General features: G+C 35.5%; 1 protein-coding gene and 1 pseudogene across 10 annotated transcripts in view; one reads left to right on the top strand and one right to left on the bottom strand.

The window, feature by feature from the left end:
• The window catches only part of ADK (adenosine kinase), a 483,942-nt gene that overhangs the window by 283,186 nt on the left and 173,381 nt on the right, over positions 1 to 27,375 (bottom strand). For all 10 annotated transcript variants that reach the window (XM_019936015.3, XM_073793430.1, XM_019936011.3 and 7 more), the window contains one exon: positions 23,822 to 23,900. In XM_019936015.3, coding sequence (XP_019791574.1) covers positions 23,822 to 23,900 — 79 coding nt within the window. The remainder of the gene's footprint in view (positions 1 to 23,821; positions 23,901 to 27,375) is intronic.
• LOC101318123 (proteolipid protein 2 pseudogene) lies at positions 9,279 to 9,970 on the top strand (annotated as a pseudogene).

Below are 27,375 nucleotides of genomic sequence, written 5' to 3' on the forward strand. Positions count from 1 at the left end.
CGAATAAATAACAAAAGCTAACAATACCAAGTGCTGGCAAAAATGTGAAGCCAATAAAACTGTTCATACACTGCTGGTGGGAATGTAAAATGATACAGCCACTTAGGCATTTCCTTATGAAGCATGTGATCCAGCAATCTTACTTCTAGTGGAATGAAAATGTATGTCTGTATAAAGAAACTTATACAGAAATGTTTATAGCAGAGTTACTAGTAATCACCAAAACTGGAAACAATCTAAATATTCCTCCATTGGGTATGGATATACAAGTTGCAGTACATCAACATGACGGAACACTACTCAGCCATAAAAGAAACAAATTACGGATACTCAACAAAAGGGATGACAATCTCTGATGCACTTATGCCAACTAAACGAAACAAGATTCAAAAGCTATGCACTATATGATTCTATTTATGTGTGTCAGGAACTCAAGTGAGTTGGAGAGAGGCGAGCTGCCAGGTTTCAGAGTAGTCGATTAAGACAATAAGCCAGGGAATTCCCTGGTGGTCCAGTTGTGCTTTCACTGTGCTTTCACTCTGTGCTTTCACTGCTCAGGGTGAGGTTCAATCCCTGGTCGGGGAACTAAGATCCCACAAGCCTCATGACAAAACAAACAAACAAAAAAGACAAGCCAAAGTGAAAGTAATAATTAAGTCTTTCATCACTTACTGTGATACTGTAAGAAAGACGGTAAATCGGAGAAAGTGTCCACTTTCCCCCAAGGACCAGTACACTGGTCAAGGATCAGGTGAATCTGCACAGATGCGGGAGCTGTTTCACTGCCAAGGGAGCCCCCAAAAAAGGGTTCTGAAGTTTTAAGACCCTGGGTCTGGGGTAAGATGGAAGGGAGAGAGCTAGGTGTAGAATAGTATTGAGTTCTAAGTCACAGTACAGAAAGGTGTCTCCAAAGTTCTTTGTCAATTCCCTAATAAAAAAGTCTTGACAGAAGCATCTAAGCCAGGCCTCAACAAAAGCCCCAGATAAAGGGGCCTCCAAATTAAGGTGCTTGGTCTAGGAATACTGACATGTGTAAGAGCATAGCTGGCCAGGTGGGATGAGTCCTTGACTGCAACTCCCTTCAGAGACAGTAATTCATTGGCTTTACACCAAGTCTGGTGGGGGCAAGGCAGCTTTCCCACATAAACCCCACCAAGTAAAACCTTTGTAGATCCCTACGATTGGCCTGAAAAATCACACACAGGTTTTTGGCCAGGAGCTAGATTCATCAATATGAAACACTGGAAAAGGCAAAACTGTAGAAACAGAAAACTATGATATGGAATTTGATTCTACCTTGTTTTAAAAGCTAACAACAACAACAAAAAGTTCTGATGCTGATTCACAGACAAGGGCAGAAGACACGAGACCCCTGGATGAAAGGCAAAAGATTATATTTTACTCAAGTCAAGGCACATGAACATGGGCATATTTGCACCAGTTCCCCTTGCCCCAAGTCCTATGCAGGTAACAGGATGGTTCAGATAGATGCTATGCCTGCACTCACTGGGTTTGCACTGGCAGGTGAGGAACATAAAGCTTAGGGAATCTACCAATTTTATAGCAAACAGTAACTAAGTCTGCTCTTTGTCTGGGGAGAGACAGTTACCTCATGTTTTAAGTCCACCAGCTATATAAATAATACTGAGAAATGTCCTAGGAAAGAGAGCAGTCAGAGCCTTACAGTCTTGGCACACCAAGCAAGGAGGTCTGTCTCTGCCAACAAAAACAGAGCAGTGATCGCTAGGAGCTGCGGTGGGGGAAAGGCTGACTACAAAAGAGCACAGGGGAAGTTTTAGGGTGCTGGAACTAAAACATATCTTGCTCCTGGTAGTGGCTACATGACTGTGTGCTTACGTCAGAACTTATACAACTGTACATTAAAAAGGTCAATTTTATTATGTACATTACACCTAAAAATTTTTTTATGCAAAACAATACTGGGGGAAAAAACGTAAATCTTTTAAAAAAGAAAAGGAAACGATACCTAGGACTTTGTGGAAACATCCCCAGTGGCCTTTTCTCCATATGTCTTCTTTCGACTGCCAACTACTTAACAATGTTTCCAGCTTTCATTTAAAGTTAATAAATTAAACACTTTTAGATATATTTAAATCACCTATTCAGATTTATTAAATCAGAACTCACAGTTTCTAAATTTCTTGGTTTTTACAACAATTTCTGAGAAAGAAAATAGCTAAAATTTGTAAAATAAATTCAAAATATAGTTCACTGTTGCCTTTCAGCTTTCTAAATTAAGATATCCAAAATACAATAACATTTAGCAAGCTTCCCTTCACCCTCCCTACCACCAATATTAACTGACAAACAATAAATTTTCAAAATCATTAAATTACCATTGTTCATGTTTCTCCTATTGACCAGTGATCTAAACATTCATTCTAGTTAAGAAGGTTTTTAATAGAATGTAACATCTGTTTTATGTTACATGGGAGACAGCAAAATTCTTCCTCTCTGACTGGATTATTAATGGTCGTGCCTTCTACGGAGTTATTCTCTTCATCCGCATCCCCATACTAGCTCTCTAAAGTGCAACATAGCCCCTGATGTAATACATTTTCCTGCTAACTGTACAATACTGTAGACACCATAACTTTAATGTGACATGCTGGTATTTCTTTTTTAAACCACAAATGCATTTCTTATTCTTGATCACAAATTTAAATTTCCTGTATATTCCCAGCCCACCAGGCATTTTTTGTTTAAAACTGCTGAATAAAAATAGATGAATTCAATTTTTTGACTTGTCATCTCATTTTTTATAGACCTCTCTCCAACTCTTAGAATGGAAAAGTGAAAAGATATTTCTTTTTATCCTTTTACTATTAAATCAACTTAACTTAAGCTTAAAACACTGCAAACTACTTCTACTCCTTAAGAGTGATATGTCTAGGACACACATAAAATTATTTAAAATAATATGTTTGCATTAAATTCAAGACAAATACCTTTAATAAAGGCATTCTTCAAGTGTTCATCTCTATAATTATTTTAACATGAATATCTTTCTGCTTTTATTTTTAAAAAGTCCTCAAATTTGACATATATTCCTCATTTTATTTCTGAGGTTTACATCAAGATTTGAGACCATCTTAACATTTCACTGATTAAAACGAAAATAAAATAATATGCCAAATGGAGTTATTGTTGTATTTCCACTACCTTCAGTTTTTCTTGTACAATATTTTGTCCTTTATGAATGAATTCTGACAAAATTGAGATAAACCACATAACTACTAATGATTCTCAATTAGTTCTTCAGTTGATTTCCCTTGCCTAATTCTAAGAAAACTACATATGGTTTAAACCACTGGTATTTTTTGCTTTCTGCCAATACACAAACCATCCTTTTTTTGTGTTGAAAACACTCCCATGAATAGTTATAATAGTCTCCAAAGAGACCAGATGGTAATAAACACTAGAGCAGATTTGGAAGCTAACCATAAATTTACCTTTTCATAGTCTCACCATCATAATATAGCTCTTTGTGCTTATACCATTAAAAAAAAAATACTGGTGATAGAAACAATATGAGTATACTTTGCACTTAAATAAAAGGATACACAGTAATGTTAAGGTCTTTCATAACTACATATACCTCCCTCATTTCATATTGTTATGATCAACAATTTTTAAGAGAGCATCAGCTTGATAGAGCATGACATTACTAATGACATTATATAGTAACTTTTTACATTAGCAAAATTACTATTAAAGTAAAACTCAAGAAATATGATCCAGCTAAAGGCAACAAACGATTTCAAAGTTAAAGAAATAGAAATATAGGCTAATGTTACACAGAATTACCACTGATTTTTATTTTGTTTTTCTTCTGGGATATTAAATTATTCTGGCTTTCCTACTTCAATTGAAGTAGAATGACTTAAATAATCATTTATCAATATATTTATTTTAGAGTATCATATTTCTGAGAAATAAAAATAAAGAATGGTTTTCAAAACTAGAAGCATGATACGAAACTTTCAAAACACATTGTGGTGTATAAGATTGAAATTCAGGCATTTCCCTGCATCTGTAAAAAACAAAAGTTAGCCCAAGAATTAGCTTATTTTTGTACTTTTTGATGTAAGCTACAATAGTAAATTATATTAACTATATTTTCTGTATGCATTGTAATATAGCTATCTATAATGTTTCTGGTATTAAATTATTCTTACAGCTCAAAGCAATGAATATATAAAGTCACATGGCAATGGAAGGATAGAGACAGAAAACAAATAGAAATAAAAATAAGAGAAAAGAAAAAGTATGCTTAAATAAAAACAGGAAATATGAAAGGCGGGTGGTGGGGGAGAGATTGCAGAAAACCAGAATAAAAACAATGTCTGTCCAAAAGGTATTTATCTTTTTGTTTGCTACTGTAAATGAGGTTTATAGTTTGTTTATCCCATCTATTAATTTAAGCACCTAAATTTTAAATCCACCTAATTTATTAATTCTTTGTTTACAACAGTATTCACTTCATTCTATTGGGGTTTTCCACAACAGACTCAACAAAGGTAGTGTTAATTTTATTTCCCTATTTTATCTATAAAATATGATACTGGCATTGGAGTTGAGAGAGACAGATTCTATTAAGAAAACATATATCTATTTTCTTTAATGGAAGTTGTTTTAGCATCTCCATAGAAGATCCTATTTCTCTTTTGTTTTATTGCTATGAGAACAAATTACAGATTTTGTAACACTGAACCATCCTTGCATTCCCAGAATTAACTTTTCAACTTGGTCACTGACAATTATTAATGTGGTACTAAATTTATTTCCAAATATTGTATTTGGGCTTTTTTTCACAACAGTCAAAAATAGTATTAATCTATACTTTTAGTTTTATGCTTGCTTATTTTTCTTTCTGCTATCCTTGTTGGGTTATAGTATCAATGGGAGACCAGCTTGAAAGAAAAGAATCTAGAAGGGTTTTTTTCCTCCTATGCTGCTCAATGGTTTAATTATCTTAGAATAATCTGATGTTCACAAGTCTGGTGTATTTGCCAAGTGAAGTCACCTAGGATTTTTACTCTTGTGGAGAGGAGGCTCTTTGATAATCTGCTCTATTTCTTATATGAGCATTATACCACACAGATTTTTCTCTTTTTAGAATGAATTTTGGTAATTTATTTCTCTCAGAAAATAGTTCACTCCATCCAAGTAATTCACGTCATCCAGAGAAATGTAAATGTAAACTTTCAATGAGATCTTACTTTTTACACAGCATATTGATAAAGAAGACCCTGATTATATTCTGAATTGGTAAGGATGTATTAAAATAAATATATGTATTCAGTTCTGATAGAAATAAAAATTGGTAAAATGTTTATGTGGACAAATTTGACAATTTGTATAAAAATTTACCATGCTTATGCTCTTTCAGCCAGCAATTCTTATTTCTAGGACTAAATTATAAGCATACACAGATGGAAGGGACTTCCCTGGTGGTCCAGTGGCTAAGACTCCATGCTCCTAATGCAGGGGGCCCAGGTTCAATCCCTGGTCAGGGAACTAGATCCCACATGCTGCAACTAAGAGTTTGCATGCTGCAACTAAAGATCCTGCATGCCACAACTAAGACCTGGAGCAGCCAAATAAATAAATATTAAAAAACAAAAACAAAAAAACCTATTCAGATGTAACCTTCTATGTGACTCCCACATAGGAAAAAAAAAGATATACAGATGGAAAATAACATGCATATTAAGGTACTCCTAAAGTATCTTTGTAAACCATCTAAATGTTAAACAGTAAGAGATTCATTAAACGAATTATAATACTGGGACTTCCCTCGTGGTGCAGTGGTTAAGAATCCGCCTGCCAATGCAGGCGGCATGGATTCAAGCTCTGGTCCGGGAAAATCCCACATGCCGTGGAGCAACTAAGCCCGTGTGCCATAACTACTGAGCCTGCGCTCTACAGCCTATGAGCCACAACTACTGAGCCCGCATGCCACAACTACTGAAGCCCACGCACCTAGAGCCCATGCTCCACAACAAGAGAAGCCACCACAATGTGAAGCCTGCGCACCGCAACAAAGGGTAGCCCTTGCTCACCACAACTAGAGAAAACCCACACACAGCAACGAAGACCCAATGTGGCCAAAAATAAATAAATAAATTTATTTATTAAAAAAAATTATAATACTATCATAAAATGGACCATTATAGCCATTAAAAAGAATCAGCCATATCTATTTCATACTGGTATGGAACAATCTCCAAGATATACTATTAAGAAAAAAAAATGAAAATACAAAACTGTGTATACAGTATAACATATGCAGAAAATACACATTAATAGATACGCACATAGCTGTAAAGAAATAAAATATTTCTTGAAGAACACAAGAAACTCGTTACAGGAATCACATCTAACTATGTAAACTGGGTGAGCAGAGTATGGGCACAGGAGGAAAATCTACTTTTCCCTACATACTCTTGACCTTTTAAAATTTTGGACTTTGTGCCTCTTAGTTATTTGTTGCTGCCAAACACAGTGAGTTAAAATAAGAAACATAACTTTATATAGCTTTTTTTATGGGTCAGGAATTTGGGAGTGTTTTAGCAAAGGAGTTGTGTCTCAGGGTATCTCATTAGGTTATGGTGATTGGGGCTGGCTCCTGCACATGGCTAGCATGTTGGTGCTCATTGGTGGTAAAAAACTTTAGTTCGTTGTCATGAGGGCCTCTCCGTAGGATGACTGAGCGTCCTCATGACACAGCAGTTGACTTTCTTTTTATGGGCATCCAAAAGAAAACAATGTGGAAGCAACAATACCTAGCCTCAGAAACAGCCCATCATCAATGCCACACATCAATGCACATCATCAATGCCACACACAACTCTAACACATTCTAATTTGTTAAAAGCAAGTTACTAAGTCTGGGCATATTCAACAACAGGGAAATTAGGCTCTACCTTTTAAATGAAAGAATGTCAAAGAACTTGAGAGAGATACTTTAAAAACCAAAACATGCATATTGCATTTTGGTAAATACAAATAGAGTAACATTAGAAAATTAAATTAAAAGATGCATTTAGTTCTGTGGAAGACAAACTTTTTTTTTTGGCTGCATCACACGGCTTTGTGGGATCTTAGTTCCGCAACCAGGCATTGAACCCAGGACCTCAGCAGTGAAAGCACCGAGTCCTAACGACTGGACCACCAGGGAATTCCCAACAAACTTTTATCATTAACCAAAAGGATGAGAGAGAGTACTGAGAGATTTAACTTTTATGAAATGACAACACTTCAATCCCTACATTTCTATGTAACATCCCACCCATAACACTATACTTCTGAGAAGTCACAGTAAGCAGAGCAGCAATTTGATAAATGTATAACTAAAGGACTATTTTGAAAATGGCTCTCAACAGTGCAATATATCAATGAGTACCACCTATTCATATAAATATGTTGTGAAAACACTGAGAAATTAAATCACATAATCTTTAATGATGATGATGATACTGAAGTTTAATAACATCCATGATAACGATTTCATGTGCCAGCACCTTACCTAGTAGTACATACTCTTCCATTTTTTATTTTACATTTCACCCTCACAACCCCAAGTGTACAGTGTGCATTTTACAGTGTACAAATGAGCAAACGGAGGCACAGGAAGCTATAGGAAAACTGCCCAACGTCATCTACAATGAGAAGTTTGTCATGTATTCTAAATATATGGTTCCCAGAACTAAGCACCACATTCAAGAAATATACTGTTCTTTGCCCATTTTCCTTCATTTGGAATAATCTTTTTACATTATTTTCCCTAAGATTGTGGTTTGGTGGCTCTGTAAAACTACATGACACAAACTGAATTTACTTAAAAAAAACAAAGGAAACTGTTTTCTCCCCAAGTTCTCTAATTGTAGAACTATGTAAACACACACTGACTCACATACAACTGGAAAATAAAAAAGAGGTTACTGTCATTTTTTCTTTCTTTACATTTCAATTTTCTAAAATGTGTTCTAAGTTTAACAATTAAAACCATTTAAAAAATGTTAAGAAACCCTACAAATAAGGGGGTATAAGGGGGAAGTATCAACCTGCCACAACTTCCTACATGAAAGGTTTGATTACACATAGAAGAGCCCAAAGGCTGAGCTTGCTACTTCCACCTACTATACAGTCACTCCAAAAGTACAAGCCCTATCAAGTCAGCTTTGTACATGTCCCCAGCAATGTACATTACTTGTAGTCTCTGATGCTATAAAATTAACCTTCATCCCACAGGGGCCTAAAGGAGATGATTAAGAATTGATAGTCCCTGCTTTAAAAAAAATGCAACACTGACTACGTTATTACTGACTACAATCTTTCACATTTAGTATAATTTTCCTCAGGGTAGGATTAAATCTATAAGTTTGGGGAAGGGAAAATGACCTACTCTAAATAATTTAAAGTACTGCTCTATATACTTAGACTTTCACTATTTCAGACAAATGACACATGTATATGAATGCTTCACAGAGATATTACTTTTTAGTTCTCCAGTATTTTTAGATAAATCACATGGTTCAAATATTACTTTCCTATGTGAGTTGTATTAGTCTACCTGATGAACATTTCATTCAATTTTTAATACAAGAGAAGGTGACGGGAATTCCCTGGTGGCGCAGTGGTTAAGCATCCGCCTGCTAATGCAGAGGACACAGGTTCGAGCCCTGATCAGGGAAGATCCCACATGCTGTGGAGCAACTAAGCCCGTGTGCCACAACTACTGAGGCTGCGCTCTAGAACCCCCAAGCCACAAGTACTCAGCCCGTGTGCCACAACTACTGAAGCCCGTGCGCCTAGAGCCCATGCTCCGCAACGAAAAGCCACCGCAATGAGAAACCTGCGCGCCACAACTAGAGAAAGCCTGTGCAAAGCAACAAAGACCCAACGCAGCCAAAAATAAATTTATTTAAAAAAAAAGAGAGAGAAGGTGACAACTGTTACATAAAGCACAAATCCCTAGTGGTCCATAAATATGAATAATTACTATTCTGAACATAACTGAAAGTAATCTGATCTATCTAATGAAACATATTATTTAATTATTATATTTGCATAAATTGTATGCTATCTTCATAAAGGACTATAACTGGTATTGCTTTCATAAAATCAAACCTCTCCCTTCGCCCAAGGGCCCCCTTCCCGATCAGACAGCGGGCAAGATGTCTGGGTGTGCACCGTCCTCAAACCCACAAGCAAGCAGATCCTCTGCGCCTCTCAGGACTCCGGTCCACGCCATGGTGGATTCTGAGCGCCTCTCGGCCCCGGCTGCTGGGCCGCCTGCTCCAACTTCTCACGCCCCCGACAGGGAATTCTCCTGTTTGCTGAAATTATATTGTGCCTGGTGATTCTGATCTGCTTCGGTGCCTCGACATCAGGATACTCCTCCTTGTCGGTGACAGAGATGGTCTTTGCTGCTCTCTTTGTCGTCTACATGTGTGACCTGCACACCAAGATACAGATCATCAACTGGCCTTGGAGTGATTTCTTCTGAACCCTCGTAGCGGTCATCCTCCATCTGATCACCTCCATTGTTGTGCTTGGTGAGAGAGGAAACCACTCCAAAATCATTGCAGGGGTACTGGGCCTAATTCCTACATTACTCTTTGGCTATGATGCCTACATTACCTTCCCCTTGCGGCAGCAAAGACATACAGCAGCCCCTACTGACCCTGCAGATGGCCCAATGTAGGTGAACTCCCTTCATTTCTCTCAGCAACCTGCAAATAACACCGCCATCGAAATAATTCCTCCCAGCCCACAACTGAGGTAAAAGTGCCTTTATCGAGAAAATTTGTCTTCCAGCCTGCCAATCAACTCCTCTGGGTATGGCCACCTTTATGGGTGTGCCTAGGTTCCCCTTCCTTCTGCAGTATCCAAACGGAGACACCAGTTCTGCCTGGACAATACCCCCACCTAAGCCACAAAATGACGGAAGAGGGTGCCTCAGATTTCAAGACTCCAGGCCCCAGGTTGTAACCCATTCCAAACAACCTCCTCAGTGTCCATGTGTGTGGGGGGGGAGGGGGGAAGGGGGCTCTGTGGAGGAATAAATAAATAATAAGCAGATTATTAGGGGGGAAAAAAAACAAACCTCTCTAAGTTTCTTATTCTGCCAGATCTCAAATTTTTAAATCCTCAAAATTTTCAGTTTTCTGTTACATGTTGTTAAATCACTTCTAAATACACAAACAGTAAACGGCAAAGTTCTTCAATTTAACTAGACACCACATGCAATCAACCTGCTACGCCTACCAAGAACAGAGCTTCTCAATGGTCAGCTAACTTCCACCTATCCATCCAATCTTCTTCTCCCTTATTTGAAAAGCTCACTGCATAGCCGTTAATTTTCATGTAGAGACTTTGTGAAAGAAGGAAATTATAGCTGTCATGATGGGATGGACCACAATTACTACCAAGTAAGGTCTATGAAAATGAGGCCAGGCATTGTATCACTGCATACTGGATTCTAAACGCTTTACATGGGAGGGATCCAGGTAGGACAGTAGAATGAGATAAGGTTCCTTAGGTCAATTCTTCATTTTACCTCACAAACTCTGTGTATACATGCATACATATCTATCTTTACATACACATAGTTTAATTTCAAAAAGAGAAAATATACCTCATCCTATTTACCTTGCACTTATTTCAAATTTCATTAACAGAAGATCAGGCCTTTCATTTCCTAATAATACAAATATTAAACAGGTATATACTTAAATAACTTTATAAATCAATGTGAATACATGCTCCTGAAAATGCCAAAGATGGAATAAGAATATTGACTGGTACAGAAATAAACTTAGAAAATAGGAAGTTACTGGCTCTTAATGGATGGCAACAATGCCTCTGAGGGGGAAAACAAAAGACAAGAAGTGGGGAATGGGGGTTCTCAGTATTTGGTCACCTATACGCAGCAATGTACAGGATAGAGTAACAGGATAGTACCTAGGAAGCCAGCTTTTGGCTCACTTTCTTACAGTTAAAGATGACTAGCAGGCAAATTAGTAGAACCTGGAAAGTAATATCACAGATTCTCAACTTGACAATTCATTATTATAGATTCCAGAAGTTGATAGTGAACTACAATATGCAGACTATATCTATGAAGAATGAAGAGCAATTTCATAAGATTTAAGACAGATGCCTGATTCATTTACAAATTCAAAATTTTTATCAATAAGCTGCTATATTCAAGAGCCTATTCATAAAGTACTGCTACAATAAAAACTGTCTGAAACATTTTCTTTTACATAATTTGAATTTCTTCCAGTGGAATCAAGAACATTTTGCAATAATACTCAAGTTAAAATTTTAAAAAAAAAACATTATTTTCCTATATGCTTTGTCTTGGATATTATCAACTAAATTCAGGGCTTAATGGGGAACCTTAAATGATTATCAAATGCTTTAAAATTCCTTATTTATATAGCTCAAAATGTATTGTTAAGCAAAATTCAAACCTTTGATTTAAGCTTCAGAAGTTAGCTAAATTGTTCATTGTTCCAAGTAACAATCACAATGTTATTTTATTCAGTATGGTGAATATCTTATGAGAGCATGTACTGAAAAGAATGTAAACATCTTGAATACCAACTTATAAAAGGGTATTCATTAGGGTCCCACATTTTACTTTATCATATCTATTATTTATGTGACAAATCACCACTGTATTACATTACACGTGTGAGTCCTTCAAATCAGAGACAGTTACATAACTAACTGTATATGTAAGCACAGATTTTTAGGACACTATTGAAATGACTGCTTTTACAGAATAAATATAAACTTTTACAACTCCATGAAATAACACACCAAAAATCAAACCCAACTAAAATAATAGTTTAACAGCACAGCTAAGCTTTTTTGATCATTAACTATGTGCCATGAACCTTCCTAGGTAATTTATGTGTATTATCACATTTAATTCTCTTAATAAACTACAAGGTTATAGTGTTTTATCATCTCATTTTACTTGTGAAGAAACTACTGCTCAAAGAGTTGACGGCCACTCAGAGAAGAACCAGGTCTAGAATCCAGATCTTTGCCTCCAATGGTAATACTCTTCATTATAAACTTTGTTTATATCGCTGTCAAAATATACCAACGCATGACATTAAAAGAAAAAATTCAATAATTAGATTAAAATAAATACCTATGCTTGTACAGAAATTATGCTTTTGCCCTGTCAAAAAACTAAATAAAATTAATACAAACCAGAGAATCGAGCAGTAAAGAAAAATACAACTTTCTCATATAGGGTTGTATCTATTAATCACTTCAATCACTCAAAATATGTTCACTGAAAGTCTTCCAAGTCACAGAGATTATTGGAGATGTTGAGGACACACAGCAGGGAACAAAACAAAGTGCCTGCCCTCATGATGCTTATATTTTAATGAATACAAAACTAATAAAAGGAAAAATATTAAAATAATAAATTATAGCAATAGGCTAAAAAGGGAAAACAATTATGTTACCAACTCAACAACTATTCTTAATAAAATCTGTGAAAATACAAGGATTAGAATTATTCTTCCCTATCATGAAGCATATACCTTTGAGCTATTTCATGAGTTTGTAAATTGTATATTACTTATAGCAATAATTACTGCCTATAAAAAAAAATCAGAAAATAAAATCTGCCCTGTAGAGACACAAATGAAATCCACCACCCCACCAAAGTCAGTTTTGTAATATTTGTAAATTGATTTCATGGACCACACATACCTCCAGTCTTTGAATTCCCCTTTAAATAAATTGCAATATCTTACCTGTACACTAATTAGAGTTAAATAAAATTGTTGACGTGTTCATTGCATATTTGAGAGTCCCATTTTCCCTTTTAAGAATGTTAGCCTATAAAAGTACTATCATTATTCCCATTTTACAGAAGAGGAAACTGAAACTTGAAAAGGTTAGGTGATTTGGGACTGCCCTGGTAGTGCAGTGGTTAAGAATCCGCCTGCCAATTCAGGGGACAGGGGTTTGACCCCTGGTCCGGGAAGATCCCACATGTCGCAGAGCAACTAACCCGTGCGCCACAACTACTGAGGCTGTGTGCCACAACTACTGAGCACATGCACCACAACTACCAAAGCCCGCACGCTCTAGGGCCCACGTGCCGCAACTACTGAGCCCGCATGCTGCAACTACTGAAGCCCACGTGCCTAGAGACTGTGCTCTGCAACAGGAGAAGCCACTGCAATGAGAAGCACACCACAACGAAGAGCAGCCCTGGCTCGTCGCAACTAGAGAAAGCCTGAGCTTAGCAACGTAGACCCAACGTAGCCAAAAATAAATTTTAAAAAATAAATAAAACAAATAAAATATAAATAATAAATAAATAAAACATATTATATTAAAAAAAAGGTTAGGTGACTTGCCCAAGTTTGTACTTGCCCAGCTTTGCTTATTGCACAGCACATTCCCTAAGCCACTACGCTGTGCTAAGCTAAAATTTATACTATTTTGTTTTTTACTTTCTCAAGTATCTTGTTGCCAAAAGTACCAAAGAAAACAGAAATACTCTAGAAAAGCTTGTCTTTAAAAACATGGCAGTTGACAGTACCACTATTTAATTTAAATGGCAAACACCATATTCATTGCCCAACCAACCAAACAAATGAGACATTTTTCTCTCCCAGAAAAGATCTGACTTTATTTTTCAGTTCAAATAAATATATTAATTAACAAGACATTTATTTTTAAAAGTTCCTGAAACCTAATTACAAAATAGAATGAAAAGGAATGGAATCAAGGCAAGAATTTTATCCCCTGAATGAAAGGAGATCCTGCAACTTGTGGTTTTCCTTACTGAAGCACTTGTTGCTTTGCTCTTAGGCAGGAGAGATACAATCTCAAACTGTACCCATGTTTAATGTCATACTGCAAGACAATGTACCACATTAAGGTTCATAAGTGTAAAAGGTATGCTTTCTTTCATAAAGTGGATAGTTTATGATGTGTAGGTGTAGATTTATACTAAACAACCTCAGAGCACACCTTAACTACTGAGACAAAACTAAAAGCATGTTTTACTAACAGTGGCAAAAGAATCCCTTAACACAAGACATAAAATAAGGCTTAAAGGACAAAAAGCAGAAAGAAAAGATGACGGAAAGAGAAAAGAGGAGGGGGAGATAGAAAGGAAGAGAGAAAATATAGGTTTTGCTTTACATTGAATCTGATTTAACATAGAAGGATGTCACAAACACATTAAAAATATCCTTCAGGAAAACAAAACACTACTTTCTTCACCTTAGTTTAGCTACTAAAATCTCTCACAGTCTTATTCAACAAAGAAAAAGATTACCAAAGAAGGGAGGTGTTAATTCATACTTAAATTTTTCAATTGCAAGGAGAAATTCACAATTTTAATAGTCAATTTTACTTTGTAAGACCTAAGTTATTTAAAATTATTCATTAATCTTAAAATTGGCACTAAAAGGAACCTCCTTTTTAGTGACATAAAGGTTTGACAAGACTCTGTGTTGTATCACCCACCGTCTGCCACATCCTGCTCTGATATTTATAAATGTAGTTGTGCTATTGACAGTTCTGCAACTGCTCCAGGTGTAAGGCATTAGAAGGGAGAATTCTCTTTGATCACTCCAATGTCGTTTCTTCTCTTTAGATCTAAGCAGTCTGCACTGTTCCCAGATTCCGAGATATATCTACTAAAATGCCTTTTAATCTCTATATAGTTTTTTCAGGTGAAATAGGTCATAAAAAGAGATAATCAGAATAATATTTATTCATACAGGAAAGCCACATAGATTAACTATTTTTTTTTAAAAAAAAGGTCTACAAAAGAAAATATGAGGCTCTCAATTTTAATTTCTAAATACTATGACTTAATTGGAAATGCTACATGGTTCTTAAAATATCAACTTTACAATTCTGCGTTGAACATGTTTCTATTCATTCAAACATAATTGTATAAACTTTATAAAAAATGTTTTTAGGTATTCAATATACAAAGAGTTTGGGAAAACTTTAAAACACAATTCTGAAAACTGATTCATTACTTGATGTTTGTAGGAAAAAAACAATTAAAGCACCTCTCCCCCCTCCATACACCCCAGCAGCTATCCTGTATAAAACATAAAAATACTGGCACAAGACAGTTTTCTCAAAATTCCATTAAAAACAAAACAAAAGCTTGCTTAAAATTTCACTAGAAGTTAAACATAGAGGCTTATCTAACTGTGAGAAGGGTGACAAAAAGAAAGATTGAAAAGTCAATAATGAGAGAACCAGTGAGGAATTAGAAGTAAGGATATAAGAATTCAAGTGACCAAGAGAAACGTTTAATACTTATGTGAAGAAAAGAATCAAATCTATTACTGATGGATTTATATAAATGATTAAGGAAGAAAATTTGTAATTAGGAACATATTTTACTTCCTGAAGAAAAATGGAGGAGAGAGGGCTATTTGGCAAGGAACATATACACATTTAGTAGTTTTTAATAAATGATTTCAATTACAGCAAAGAATGAATACTATTTTATCCCTAAGATCTTTGCTTTAAATGAGAAAAATATACTTTATTTAGAAAAAAATGGCAGTTACTAAAGTAATAAGAAAATGTTTACTTTTTATTATTGAATAGCAAATCATAAAAATCCATATAGCCTCAACACTTTGGGGGAGGAGAGGAAGAAGAAATAATTGATTCCAACGATGATCTACTTATACTTCAGGTAACAAAGACTGAGAAGGCACTTAAAATATTTGATTAGCTGCCCAGAACATATGCAAAAATGACTAATTTTTAACAGGTATAGAACATTAGAAAGATCAGTAAATCAATTTGCAGGAAACTTAATAGTGAACTTATATAACTTAAAACAATATAGGAATACCACAGGTAGCTGGTCATGAGGCTTCTGAAAAATACGAGTCAGAAAAAAGCAGTATTGTATATATGTGCCATATCTTCTTTACCCATTCATCTGTTGATGGACACTTAGGTTGCTTCCATGTCCTGGCTATTGTAAACAGAGCTGCAATGAACATTTTGGTACGTGACTCTTTACGAATTATGGTTTTCTCAGGGTATACGCCCAGTAGTGGGATTGCTGGGTTGTATGGTAGTTCTATTTTTAGTTTTTTAAGGAACCTTCACACTGTTCTCCATAGTGGCTGAACAGAGTGAAGTAAGTCAGAAAGAGAAAAACAAATACTGTATGCTAACACATATATATGGAATCTAAAAATAAAAAAGGTCATGAAGAACCTAGGGGCAAAATGGGAATAAAGACACATACCTACTGGAGAATGGACTTGAGGATACAGGGAGGGGGAAGGGTAGGCTGTGACAAAGTGAGAGAGTGGCATGGACATATATACACTACCAAACGTAAAATAGCTAGCTAGTGGGAAGCAGCTGCATAGCACAGGGAGATCAGCTCGGTGCTTTGTGACCACCTAGAGGGGTGGGATAGGGAGGGTGGGAGGGAGGGAGACACAAGAGGGAAGAGATATGGGGACATATGTGTATGTATAGCTGATTCACTTTGTTATAAAGCAGAAACTAACACACCATTGTAAAGCAATTATACTCCAATAAAGACATTAAAAAGAAACTTGATGTGCCTTTAAAATGGCCAAGTAGTGCCTGAAGAAGAAAATTAATGAAGAATTCTAAGGCAAAAAAAAAAAAAAGCCAGTATTACCACACTTTTGGTCTGCAACTCCTCTTTTATTCCTAGAGGATTTAAAAGGTAAAATGAATTATACAATAATTATAAATCTGTGTTAACGAGCACACAATGTATAAAGATATAATCAGAAACAACAACAATATAAAGGTGGAGGATGGAGATATAAAGGGGCACAGTGTTTATGCCACTGAAACTCAGTTGGTACTATTCAAACTAGGTTGTTATAAATTTAGAATGTTAATTGTAATCCCCAAATTAACCAAGAAAATAACTAAAACACATACAAAAAAGTAAATAAGATGGGAATCAAAATGGTATACTACCAAAAATTTAAAAATATAAACAAATGAGTACTTGTCATGGACTAACTGTGTCCTCCCAAAACTCATATGTTGAAGCCCTAACCTCCAAGATTTCAGAATGCAACTATATTTGGAGATTGGGGCTTTAAAGGAGTCATTAAGTTAAAATGAGGCATTTATGTTAGGCCCTAATCCAATCTAACTGGTGTCTTTATAAGAATTAATAGGAACATACACAGAGACACGAAGTGTATGCACAGAAGAACAAATATTTGAAGAAGCAGCAAGAGAAGAAGGGACCCTGAAGAAACCATAGTAGCCAACACCTTGATCTTAGACTTCTAAGCTTCCTTGATCTGTGAGAAAATTAGTTTCTCTTGTTTAAGCCACCCAGTCCATGGTTATTATTTCAGTGCTTAACTGAAATTATATACTATTCTGTATTATTTCCTTTTCTGTTACATAAGTGCTATTATTTAAATGAAACAATATGAATAATTAACAAGTGGCAATTAGTAATAATTAAAAGAAGGACTAACTAAACAGTGTATGTATGGGAAAACATAACAATCATTTCTTTTGTTTAAATAAATATAGCAACTTATTTTAACTTTTTAAAACTCTTTTTACATATTTAAATTTCTACAGGCCATATTGTATGTTCTTAACATACATAAATATAAGATTTTTAAAAAGAAGAGTAAGTACAGTTGGATTAAACAGATGTTACCAAAATTTAGAAAAAAATAACAATGACGTGTTCCTTTTTGTCCCATGAAATAAAAGAATATTTTAACTCTGTGTGTTTCCTTTCCAATAATACTTCTTTGAACTGATTAAAACCATAGGATACCTTCTTTAATGTGTGGTAAAACTGAATATAGTTAAAAGTAAATTTCACTTTGACTTATGGTTCTGCTGTTATCTCCACATTCTTGGTGTCAGTCCAACATGATGACATCAAGCTAAACATTCTTTCAACAAAAGCATTTGAGCATGGAATACTTAGGATTTTATTTACTAGCAATAGCAGGCATTTAGATATACAAGAATTAGTTTCTAGCTCTACAAAATATTCATCTACCTTGAATCTATCTAAATTCTTGTTCTGGTATTCCAACTGCTTATTCAATCATGTCCTTTGCATTTACAGATTCATTACATATACTATCCATGCCTAAAATGAACATTATTTCAAAATATTCCAAACCACAATGGTGATTGCAATTTCTGTTATCAAAGTTGGAGTCCAAGTAACTTACAGTTTTAGTAAAGACATTGAGAAAGCCCTATTTAAGTTGGCTGCCCTTCTATAGTAAACTTTCCCCCCTCTTGAGATATAAAGCAGTCATATTACACAAAAATGAATCATTTGTTTGTTGTATGAGTTTTTCCTAGCCTCCTTATGGCCTCTTCAAATATCATCAAACACTTTTGGAGAAATGGCATATAAATTTTTGTTTTACTGTAATCTTTCTCTGCATTCTCATCTTCAATGTATTGCCACATTAGATAACGACATTCTTCTTGTCTCACATTCTAAAAATATTATAGTGCAGGACATATTTTCTAGGTCCAGCAACAATTATAGCCATCTTTAGGCACATGTCCAAGGAGGCTATCTCCTTCCATTTTTTTTAAGTCAAAAATCACATTAAGTGCATCTGTACTTTTTTAAAAAACTGAAAAGTGACCAAAAATGTTCACTATGAAAGCATCAATATCATAGGTAAGCATATCACATCCCTTTTTTTTAGCAGTGTTGTATACAAGGTGTACAGGATATTTAGAAGATAAAATATTTTCATTAATAAGTTTATACTGAATAGAATTTGTCAAAATTTAAATTTGCACTGTCTGTCAAATATGTAGATGAGAAAAGTCTAGAAATTATATTTGGACATGATATCAACAATACTGCTTTATGTTGCTTGTGGTTTCATTAAAATCTTCAAAAACATGTTTTAACAAATTAAATTATCTAAGAGCTAATGGGAACATTTTCTTGTTGACATGATTTGTCACATCACTTGATATATCAAAGTATGATTGTTGGTAAGATCTGACAGAATGAGCTCTACATTGTCAATGTTAACCTTTACTCTTCATATGACTTCCAGTTCTTCTTTTATAGAGGTGATGATTTTTGCCAAATAACATTCTCTTTCAATGTTTCAGCATATTTTTCCATAGCTACCATGAGAGTTATTGTTGTTAAACTACCGAACAAGGAAAAATCGATCTAAACCTGGTGTGATATGGGGAAATTATCTTAAAGCCCTGGTAGACTCCAAGTAAGCAAACTATCCCAGAGGACACAGAACGGAAAGGGCCTACCAACCAAATTAAGATGCTTAACACAGATGTATCCATTTAAAACACACAAGAAGCAAGGGAGAGAGTTGGAGTAAGTTAACACACAGGGTGCAAACAAGTATAAGGACCACACTGCCTGAATGTTCAAACATCATCTGCTTTTCACCTCATCTGCCTTCCCTGATGATGATGGTATCATTATGAGAACAGGGCCACAGTTTGAGCAAGGGGGCCTACAGACAGGAGTCCCTGGGAGATATTAAAAATCAGGAACACTTTGGAAAAGAGCCTGAACAGTCATGGCTTTATTTGCTTTTCCTGGGTTATATGCATGTGGGGGTTAGAATGATAACATAGTAAGTTTCACTAATGAGTGATCTTTGGAGAAGTGAGCCTAGTGGTATATGATCATAATATGGTCTTTCCATCTCTTTCTGTGTATCAGTAATACTCTTGTTTGTTACAACACAGGTTTTCTTTATTCTGTCTTTAGCAGTCTTACAGGTAACAAACTTACTTGCTATTTATATTTAACAAATTGTATCAACTTTGCCTGTTTCCCAAGCTACTTGTTTATTTACTATCTATACTTAAAATATCCTATGAGTTTTGCCTCAGTCTTAAAACCTACCAGGTTACTATCTATGAATTTCATCTACCTTGTTATTATTCTTGTCTTTACAGAAGAACTGAACTATTTTCAAAATACCTGTAACAAAAAACACGTATTACAGGTGGCATATGCTAACGAAAAACATATAGAATTAAATGGTTTATGGGGACTTCCCTGGCGGTCCAACAGTTAAGAGTTTGCCTTCCAATGCAGGGGGTGCAGGTTCAATCCCTGGTCTGGGAGCTAGGATCCCACATGCCTTGCACCCAATAAACCAAAACATAAAACAGAAGCAATATTGTAACAAATTCAGTAACAACTTTAAAAATGGTCCACATCAAAAAATTTTAAAAATCGTAAAAAAAATGGTTTATGAATACTTTGATGATGACTGAATTCTTACTCTTATTCTTGGCCCTAATTTTAGATCTACAGTTCACAGCACCTAGCATACATTCAGTTAGTGTAGCCACACTGAACTGGTATTTGTTGTGCAGTATTTGCTTTTTCAGTAACCTAGAGTGATAGAGAAAATGGAAGACTGTAATCCAGTTGTTCTCAGAGGTGAAGGAGAACATAAATGAATAAGAAAAGAAGACAAAACCCCAAAATCAACCAATCAAGTGCATTAACAGAAAACAAAAACCAGAACCTTCCCGGATGGGCTATCCCTGGATAGACTTCTTAAACAGCGTAAAGCTCAACCTCGTTCATTCACCACAATAGATTCAAGCAAGATTATATCAAGATTGTTCACTTAAGGCTCTAAATATTTTATCACATTTTACTTAAAATTTAGATGACATAGCTTATGTTACCAGCTACTACCTAGCACAATGACTAGCACATAGCAGATGCCCAACAAATATCTGCTTTATGTACAAAGGAATCAGTTCTTCCTATTAATGACTGCCAAGGAAAATCTGAAGAATTCTCCTTCTAAAGAAAAGTACTTCTAAAGGAATGTTTTTCAAAACTCTGTGGTTACCCGAGTCATAAATTATAACTGGGCAATTATGTAGTTGAATCATCAATCAGATGTAAAAGAAAAGCCCTCTCAAAATAGTAGGGGAACTAAAAACCCAAACAAGATGTTCAACTGAAGACTAGATTGAAATAAGTATTTTTATGTGAATAAGAGCCAAAAAACTGGTTGTTCTGTCCATGAATGGGTAAATTTACATTCTGTTAAGATGAAGAAAATTCAGAAAAATGGGGGGGAAAAAAGCCCTTTCCAAACTTTCCAAACTTTCTTTTGAAAAGTAGGATAGGGACTTCCCTGGTGGTGCAGTGGTTAAGAGTTTGCCTGCCAATGCAGGGGACACGAGTTCGAGCCCTGGTCGGGGAAGATCCCACATGCCAAGGAGCAACTAAGCCCGTGCGCCACAACTGCTGAGCCGGCACTCTAGAGCCCGCAAGCCACAATTGCTGAACCCACGTGCCACAACTACAGAAGCCCGTATGCCTAGACCCCGTGCTCTGCAACAAGAGAAGCCACTGCAATGAGAAGCCTGCACACTGCAATGAAGAGTAGCCCCCGCTCACCGCAACTAGAGAAAGCCCGTGCACTGCCACTGGAGAAAGCCTGTGCGCAGCAACAAAGACCAACACCGCCAAAAAAAATTAATAAATAAATAAATTAATTAAAACAAAAAGAAGCATAATTTTTTAAAACATTCATTATCTCATAAATCCTTACAACTTCCACCTGCAATAAGCATTAACCTCCATTTACAGGTGAAAGGCCCATAAAAGTTGCTCATGCTTTCATAGCCAATAAAGTGACAAAGCTTGAACTCAAACCCAGTTCTAATGGACTCCCATGGCCCCAAGAGCAAGCCCATGCTTTTGACTTGTTATGTCGCCTCACTGATTATTGAATAAACAAATGAAATTTGTAACTTGAATCAAGTTGATATCACTCCCTTTTGAAGCATTCCTAGAATCTATTTTCGATTTATTTTTTAAATGTAGTAAAACAGGTATATACAAAATTTACCTTTTTAATCATTTTAAAGCATACAGTACATTTGCATTGTTGTACAACGATCACCACTATTTATCTCTACAACTCTTTTCATCTTGTAAAACTGAAACGCTATTCCCATTAAGCAGTAACTCTTCATTTCCCCCTCCCACAACTCCTGGCAACCACCATTCTACTTCCCATCTCTATGAATTTGACTAACCTAGGTACCTCATATAACTGGAATCATCATCATTAGTCCTTCTGTGACTGGGTTATTTCACTTACTATATATGCTCAAGATTCACCCATATTGTAGTATGTGGTAGAATTTCCTTATTTTTTAAGGTTGAAAAATATACCATTGTGTGCATATATCACATTTTGTTTATCCATTCATTCACTGAAGGACATTTGGGTTGCTTCCACATTTTAGCTATTGTGAATATAATGCTGCTATGAACATGGGTTTACATGTATGTCTTCCACACCCTGCTTTCAATTCTTTTGGGTATATAACTTGTCTTAGTCCGCCCAGGCTGCCATAACAAAATATTATAGACTGCATGGCTTGAACAACAAAAAAAATTTTTTTGGAGGCTGGAAAATCCAAGACTAAGATACAGTTGATTTGGTTCCTGGAGAACCGAACGCTCCCCCTACTACCCCACCTCCACATGAAGACATAGTGAGAAGGCAGCCATCTACAAGCCAGGAAGGAGGCCTCACGAGAAACCAAACCTGACAGCACCTTCATCTTAGATGGCATCAGCCTCCAAAACTGTAATAAAATAAATTTCTGTTGTTGAAGCTAACCAGTCAGTGGTATTTTGTTACGGCAGCCTGAGAAAACTAATACAGAAGTAAACTGTCTTCTTTCCATTAACCTGAGCTCACAAAGTGGCCACCGGAATGTTAAACAAACAAACAAACAAAATCAGCTGACAAATACAAAGACCTCATCTCCTCAGGCCACTACACACAATATTTTACAACCTACAATATTTTAATACTATGATTAAATTTGAGCTTTGGAAGTATGCAGGATAATTATACAGTGTAAGTCTAAATCTAATAAAAGTTAGTTTAAAAAACCAGAAATTGTTCAACCTTTGTTTGTCAATTTTCCACTTCTCTGGCCCATAATTACAATTCAAAGGGAAAGCATTAATCAATAAAAAAATCAAAATGACCTGAGTCCATCAGAGTTGACCTTTGACTGCAGTTAGTGGGATTTTGAGCTAGTTTACAAATCGTAGAGGCAAGAACCAGAAGTTTGTAAAGCTTTTTCATGTCCTTCATAATTGGAACTTTAAATAGAACACTAACGCTCCCACTTAAAATTAGGTCACGCTGGTAACTTGAAGAGTATACGTCAAAATGAGTTTATCCAATTACCCTCTGGAAGACGTATATAGATATAGACACAGATACATAAATTTATACATACATACATACAACTATGTAGATATATAGGTATATATGTATTTATATATACAACAAGAAAACTTATAGTATCTTGTTGTAAGAATTCCATTCTAAGTATTATATGAAATGCAGAAGCCATAAAGTTTAACTATATTTAAAAAAACTAAGAACTTTGGAAAAGTAAAAGACATGATAAGCAGAGTTAAAGTACAAATGACAAATAAGGAATATTTCGAATTTATAGAATAAAAAAGAATACTATCTATAAAATATGCAGAATTTCTACAAATCAATAACATGAAATATAAAATAATAATCAAAGGATTCCACAGGAAATTAAGAAGAAATGAATAATAAACATTCAAAACCAACAGAAATATTCTATAGCAACAAATATAGATTGGAATTATTATGCACAATGACCAAAAGTCTAGAATCATTCTGAATCCATTTCTTTATCACCTTTAAAATAATTAACCAACCTGGGCCACTTTAATTGAATTCTGGGTAGAGCCACCAGCATGATATTCAACTTTGAATTTTTTTACAAGTTCATCAAACCTAAAAGGAAATCACAGTAGAAAAAAGTAAGTTAGCATTTGTCAGTTGTCACAATGCAAATTTTTCTGATTAGAAGTTCGTTAAATCACATTTAGTGAAACTTTTTGAACTACATAATTATGTTGAATAAATGAATTAAAATGTTGTATAAAAAACAACTTTGCTAAATTTCCATACTTAAGAAATTTTTTCCACAAGTGTACAACTATAAGAGTTTAAAATATATAGGCTGACCATAATTAGCCATTAAACTAAACAGAAGATAAAAATAACTTTATAAATTATTATTTATAAGCAATGCATATCTTCCTATATTAAGTACTGAACTCTAAAATCCTTACAAATGTATATTCTAATAAGTTCTAAAAGTTTTAGATATCATAAAGGCTATTACTTTATAACTTAAAGAATTGGGAAATTACATTGGGTTGTATGATTCTAGGAAAGTTGCTTAGTGACACAATTTCTGTATCTGCCAAATATAGGGACAGAGAGAGATGAACTAAACCTTTGATACGTCATTACTTTGGCATCTGATAAAAGCTAGAGAACTTCTCTTCAGGAAAATACATATACTAACTATACATAAAACTTTTCATACAAGATGATCCATATAAACCCCTAAATTACACGTACCCAGACAACGGGCTATGGATATTGATTCTAATAAGTCTCAAACTACATAGCATTTTAATAATCCAGATCATAAGTCAATATTCCCTACTACATGTCTCTAACATGTTAGATGCTGTCGGAGATAACCAAAGGGCATACGTATAGACTTTAATTTCAAAGGATTTACGACCTTGGAGGGAACAAAAGGATGAATACACATGAAAAAGAAAAATTTTAAATACCAAGTTATCAACCAACAAAATGTATGCAACGTAGACAGCAAGTGCTACAGAAGATCAGTCAAAGAAGAGAGAGATTGGGATGTGAATAGAGTATTCAAAAAAGATGCCACTCTTGGAAAGTATTTTCAAAACTTTAAATTTTTAAGTATGGAAGTAGATCTTTTTACTCAAATTAAACATTTCACAGAACTTCAAAATATAAAAAGAGATAAATACAGAAATGGTTACATTAGGAGTAGGAAAAACACAGTTATTATACCCACTTCCATACTTCCAATTGCCTTCAGATCCCATCTATAAAACCCTAAGATGCCAATAAACACAATTAGCAAACCTGCCAAAATGTTAACAGCAGTATTTGTATACCACTAATAATATTCACCTAATACTAACAGGAGAGAAAACAAAGTACACAGTCCCAGATGCAGATAGGTGGCTAGTTGCGGTAGTTTAGGAAATGTTCTCTTCTAATTACTTTCTGAACTATGTAACAACTAAGAGTGATATGAGAGATTGGAGGAGAGAGGAAGAATGAATAGACAAAGTAAACATACAGTGATCAACTGCCATGTTCGTTTGAGGCCATTCCACTTTCAAAAGCCAATTTCTCCAAAAAGATATGTCCCCCCAGAACCTGTGAATGTAATCTTATTTGAAAAAAGGGTCTTTGCAGACATAATTACCCAGGTGAACCCTAAATCCAATGCCAGGTCTTCTTACAACGGACAAAAGAGAAGACAGAGAGGAGAAGACCAGGTGAAGATGGAGACAGAGATTGGAGTGATATGGCCATATGCCAAGGAAGCCAAGGAATGCCAACACCCACCAAAAGCTGAAAGAGGCAAGGAAGGATTCTCCCCTAGGCTGGTCACAAGGAGTGCAACCATGCTATCACCTTGATTTCAGACTTCTGCCTCCCAAGAATACTGAGAGAATAAATTTCTGATGTAGGCCACCCAGTTTGTTGTTGCTACAGCAACACCATCCTTTCTCACTTTCTCAAGAACTTTCCTTAAGTTATAGTCTTCTGCATTCCATCATCATTAATTTCTTCCAATGACTAAGAATCAAATAACTATAATATTTCGGGAAGAACTAGATGGGCCTAAATTTATTATAGCTACTAAAATTACAGTAAACCAACTATATACTCTATCGTTTACTTAGTTTTTGTTATCAAATTCTACCAGCACCATCCAACAGAACTTTCTGACTCCTTTGGGAATGTTCTGTATCTGTGCGTCCAGTTTGACAGCCACTAGCCACACGTGGCCATTGAACGCTTGAAAGGTGGCTAGCGTGACTGACGAGTTTTATTTTAAATAAAATTTTAAATTTTATTTAACTTTATTAACTTAAATTTGAGTATCTATAACCTCAAGGCTAGCCGCTACCTTACTGGACCAATATGGTTCTAGACTATTATGGTTTAAAAAGAACACTAGCGGGCTTCCCTGGCGGCGCAGTGGCTGAGAGTCTGCCTGCCGATGCAGGGGACGCAGGTTCGTGCCCAGGTCCGGGAAGATCCCACATGCCGCGAAGTGGCTGGGCCCGTGAGCCACGGCCGCTGAGCCTGCGCGTCCGGAGCCTGTGCTCCGCAGCGGGAGAGGCCACAACAGTGAGAGGCCCACGTACCACAAAAAATAAAAAATAAATAAAAAGAACACTAGCTTTGCAAGACGGTCTAGAGAAAAAGGATTATGTGATCAAATAAGCGTAGGAAATGTGTGTACTCTATTTCCATCTTGAATTTTCATAGTGCATATCAGCATATTAAAGGCATTGAGATATCTGAAACAAAGAAACCTGTTTGACTATTATTCAGTTTTTCTAAAACTTACAGGATTTCAGAACCCTCTGACGTTTTAGGGTGAGGTTCCACAGCTAACATTTACATAATATTTATTATGTGTGCCAAAAGTTATTGTTTTAAACATTTTATCCAAATCATCATTTTTTAAAATGCTCACAACTTTATGAGGTGGGTACTATTAGCTCCTATATTTTTCAATTTTTTTTTCAATAAATACCTGCATACTTCAGTATAACACAATCCACAGTTAGTTGAATCCATGGATGTAAAACCATGGACACTGAAGGCAGACTGTAAAAGTTATGTGAAGCTCTTCCACTGCGAGTTGTTCAGGCAGGATAGAAGGGGAAGAAGGGTGTCAACACACCAATCCCCCATCCCTCTGTGGAAAAACTCGGGAACAGTTATCTCTGCCTCAAAAATAAAGGAATTGATAAATGACTCACCCAAGGGCAGGATGCTAAAGCAGTTTGGATAAAGTCAGGACTCAAACTCTAGTTCTTTTGATTCCACATACTGTGATCTCTAACCAAACACAAACTTTTCCCCACACTTAAAGACCTGTAAACTATATTTATTGAAAAAAAAATCCACGTATTAAGTGGATCCAACACAGTTCAACCTATGTTGTTCAAGGGTCAACTGTAAACATGATCAATTTTAAAACTAAAAGGGATAAACAGAATGCCTTTATTTAACAAACAAGGAAAGTGAGGCATAAAGTATTTGAGCAGACTGTCCAACAAAGGTCACATACAACTCACTGGTTAGTCAAATTCAGAACTGCAATCTCAGAATTACTTGT

The sequence above is a fragment of the Tursiops truncatus genome, chromosome 16 (genome assembly GCF_011762595.2).
Source record: "Tursiops truncatus isolate mTurTru1 chromosome 16, mTurTru1.mat.Y, whole genome shotgun sequence".
Lineage (NCBI taxonomy): Eukaryota > Metazoa > Chordata > Mammalia > Artiodactyla > Delphinidae > Tursiops > Tursiops truncatus.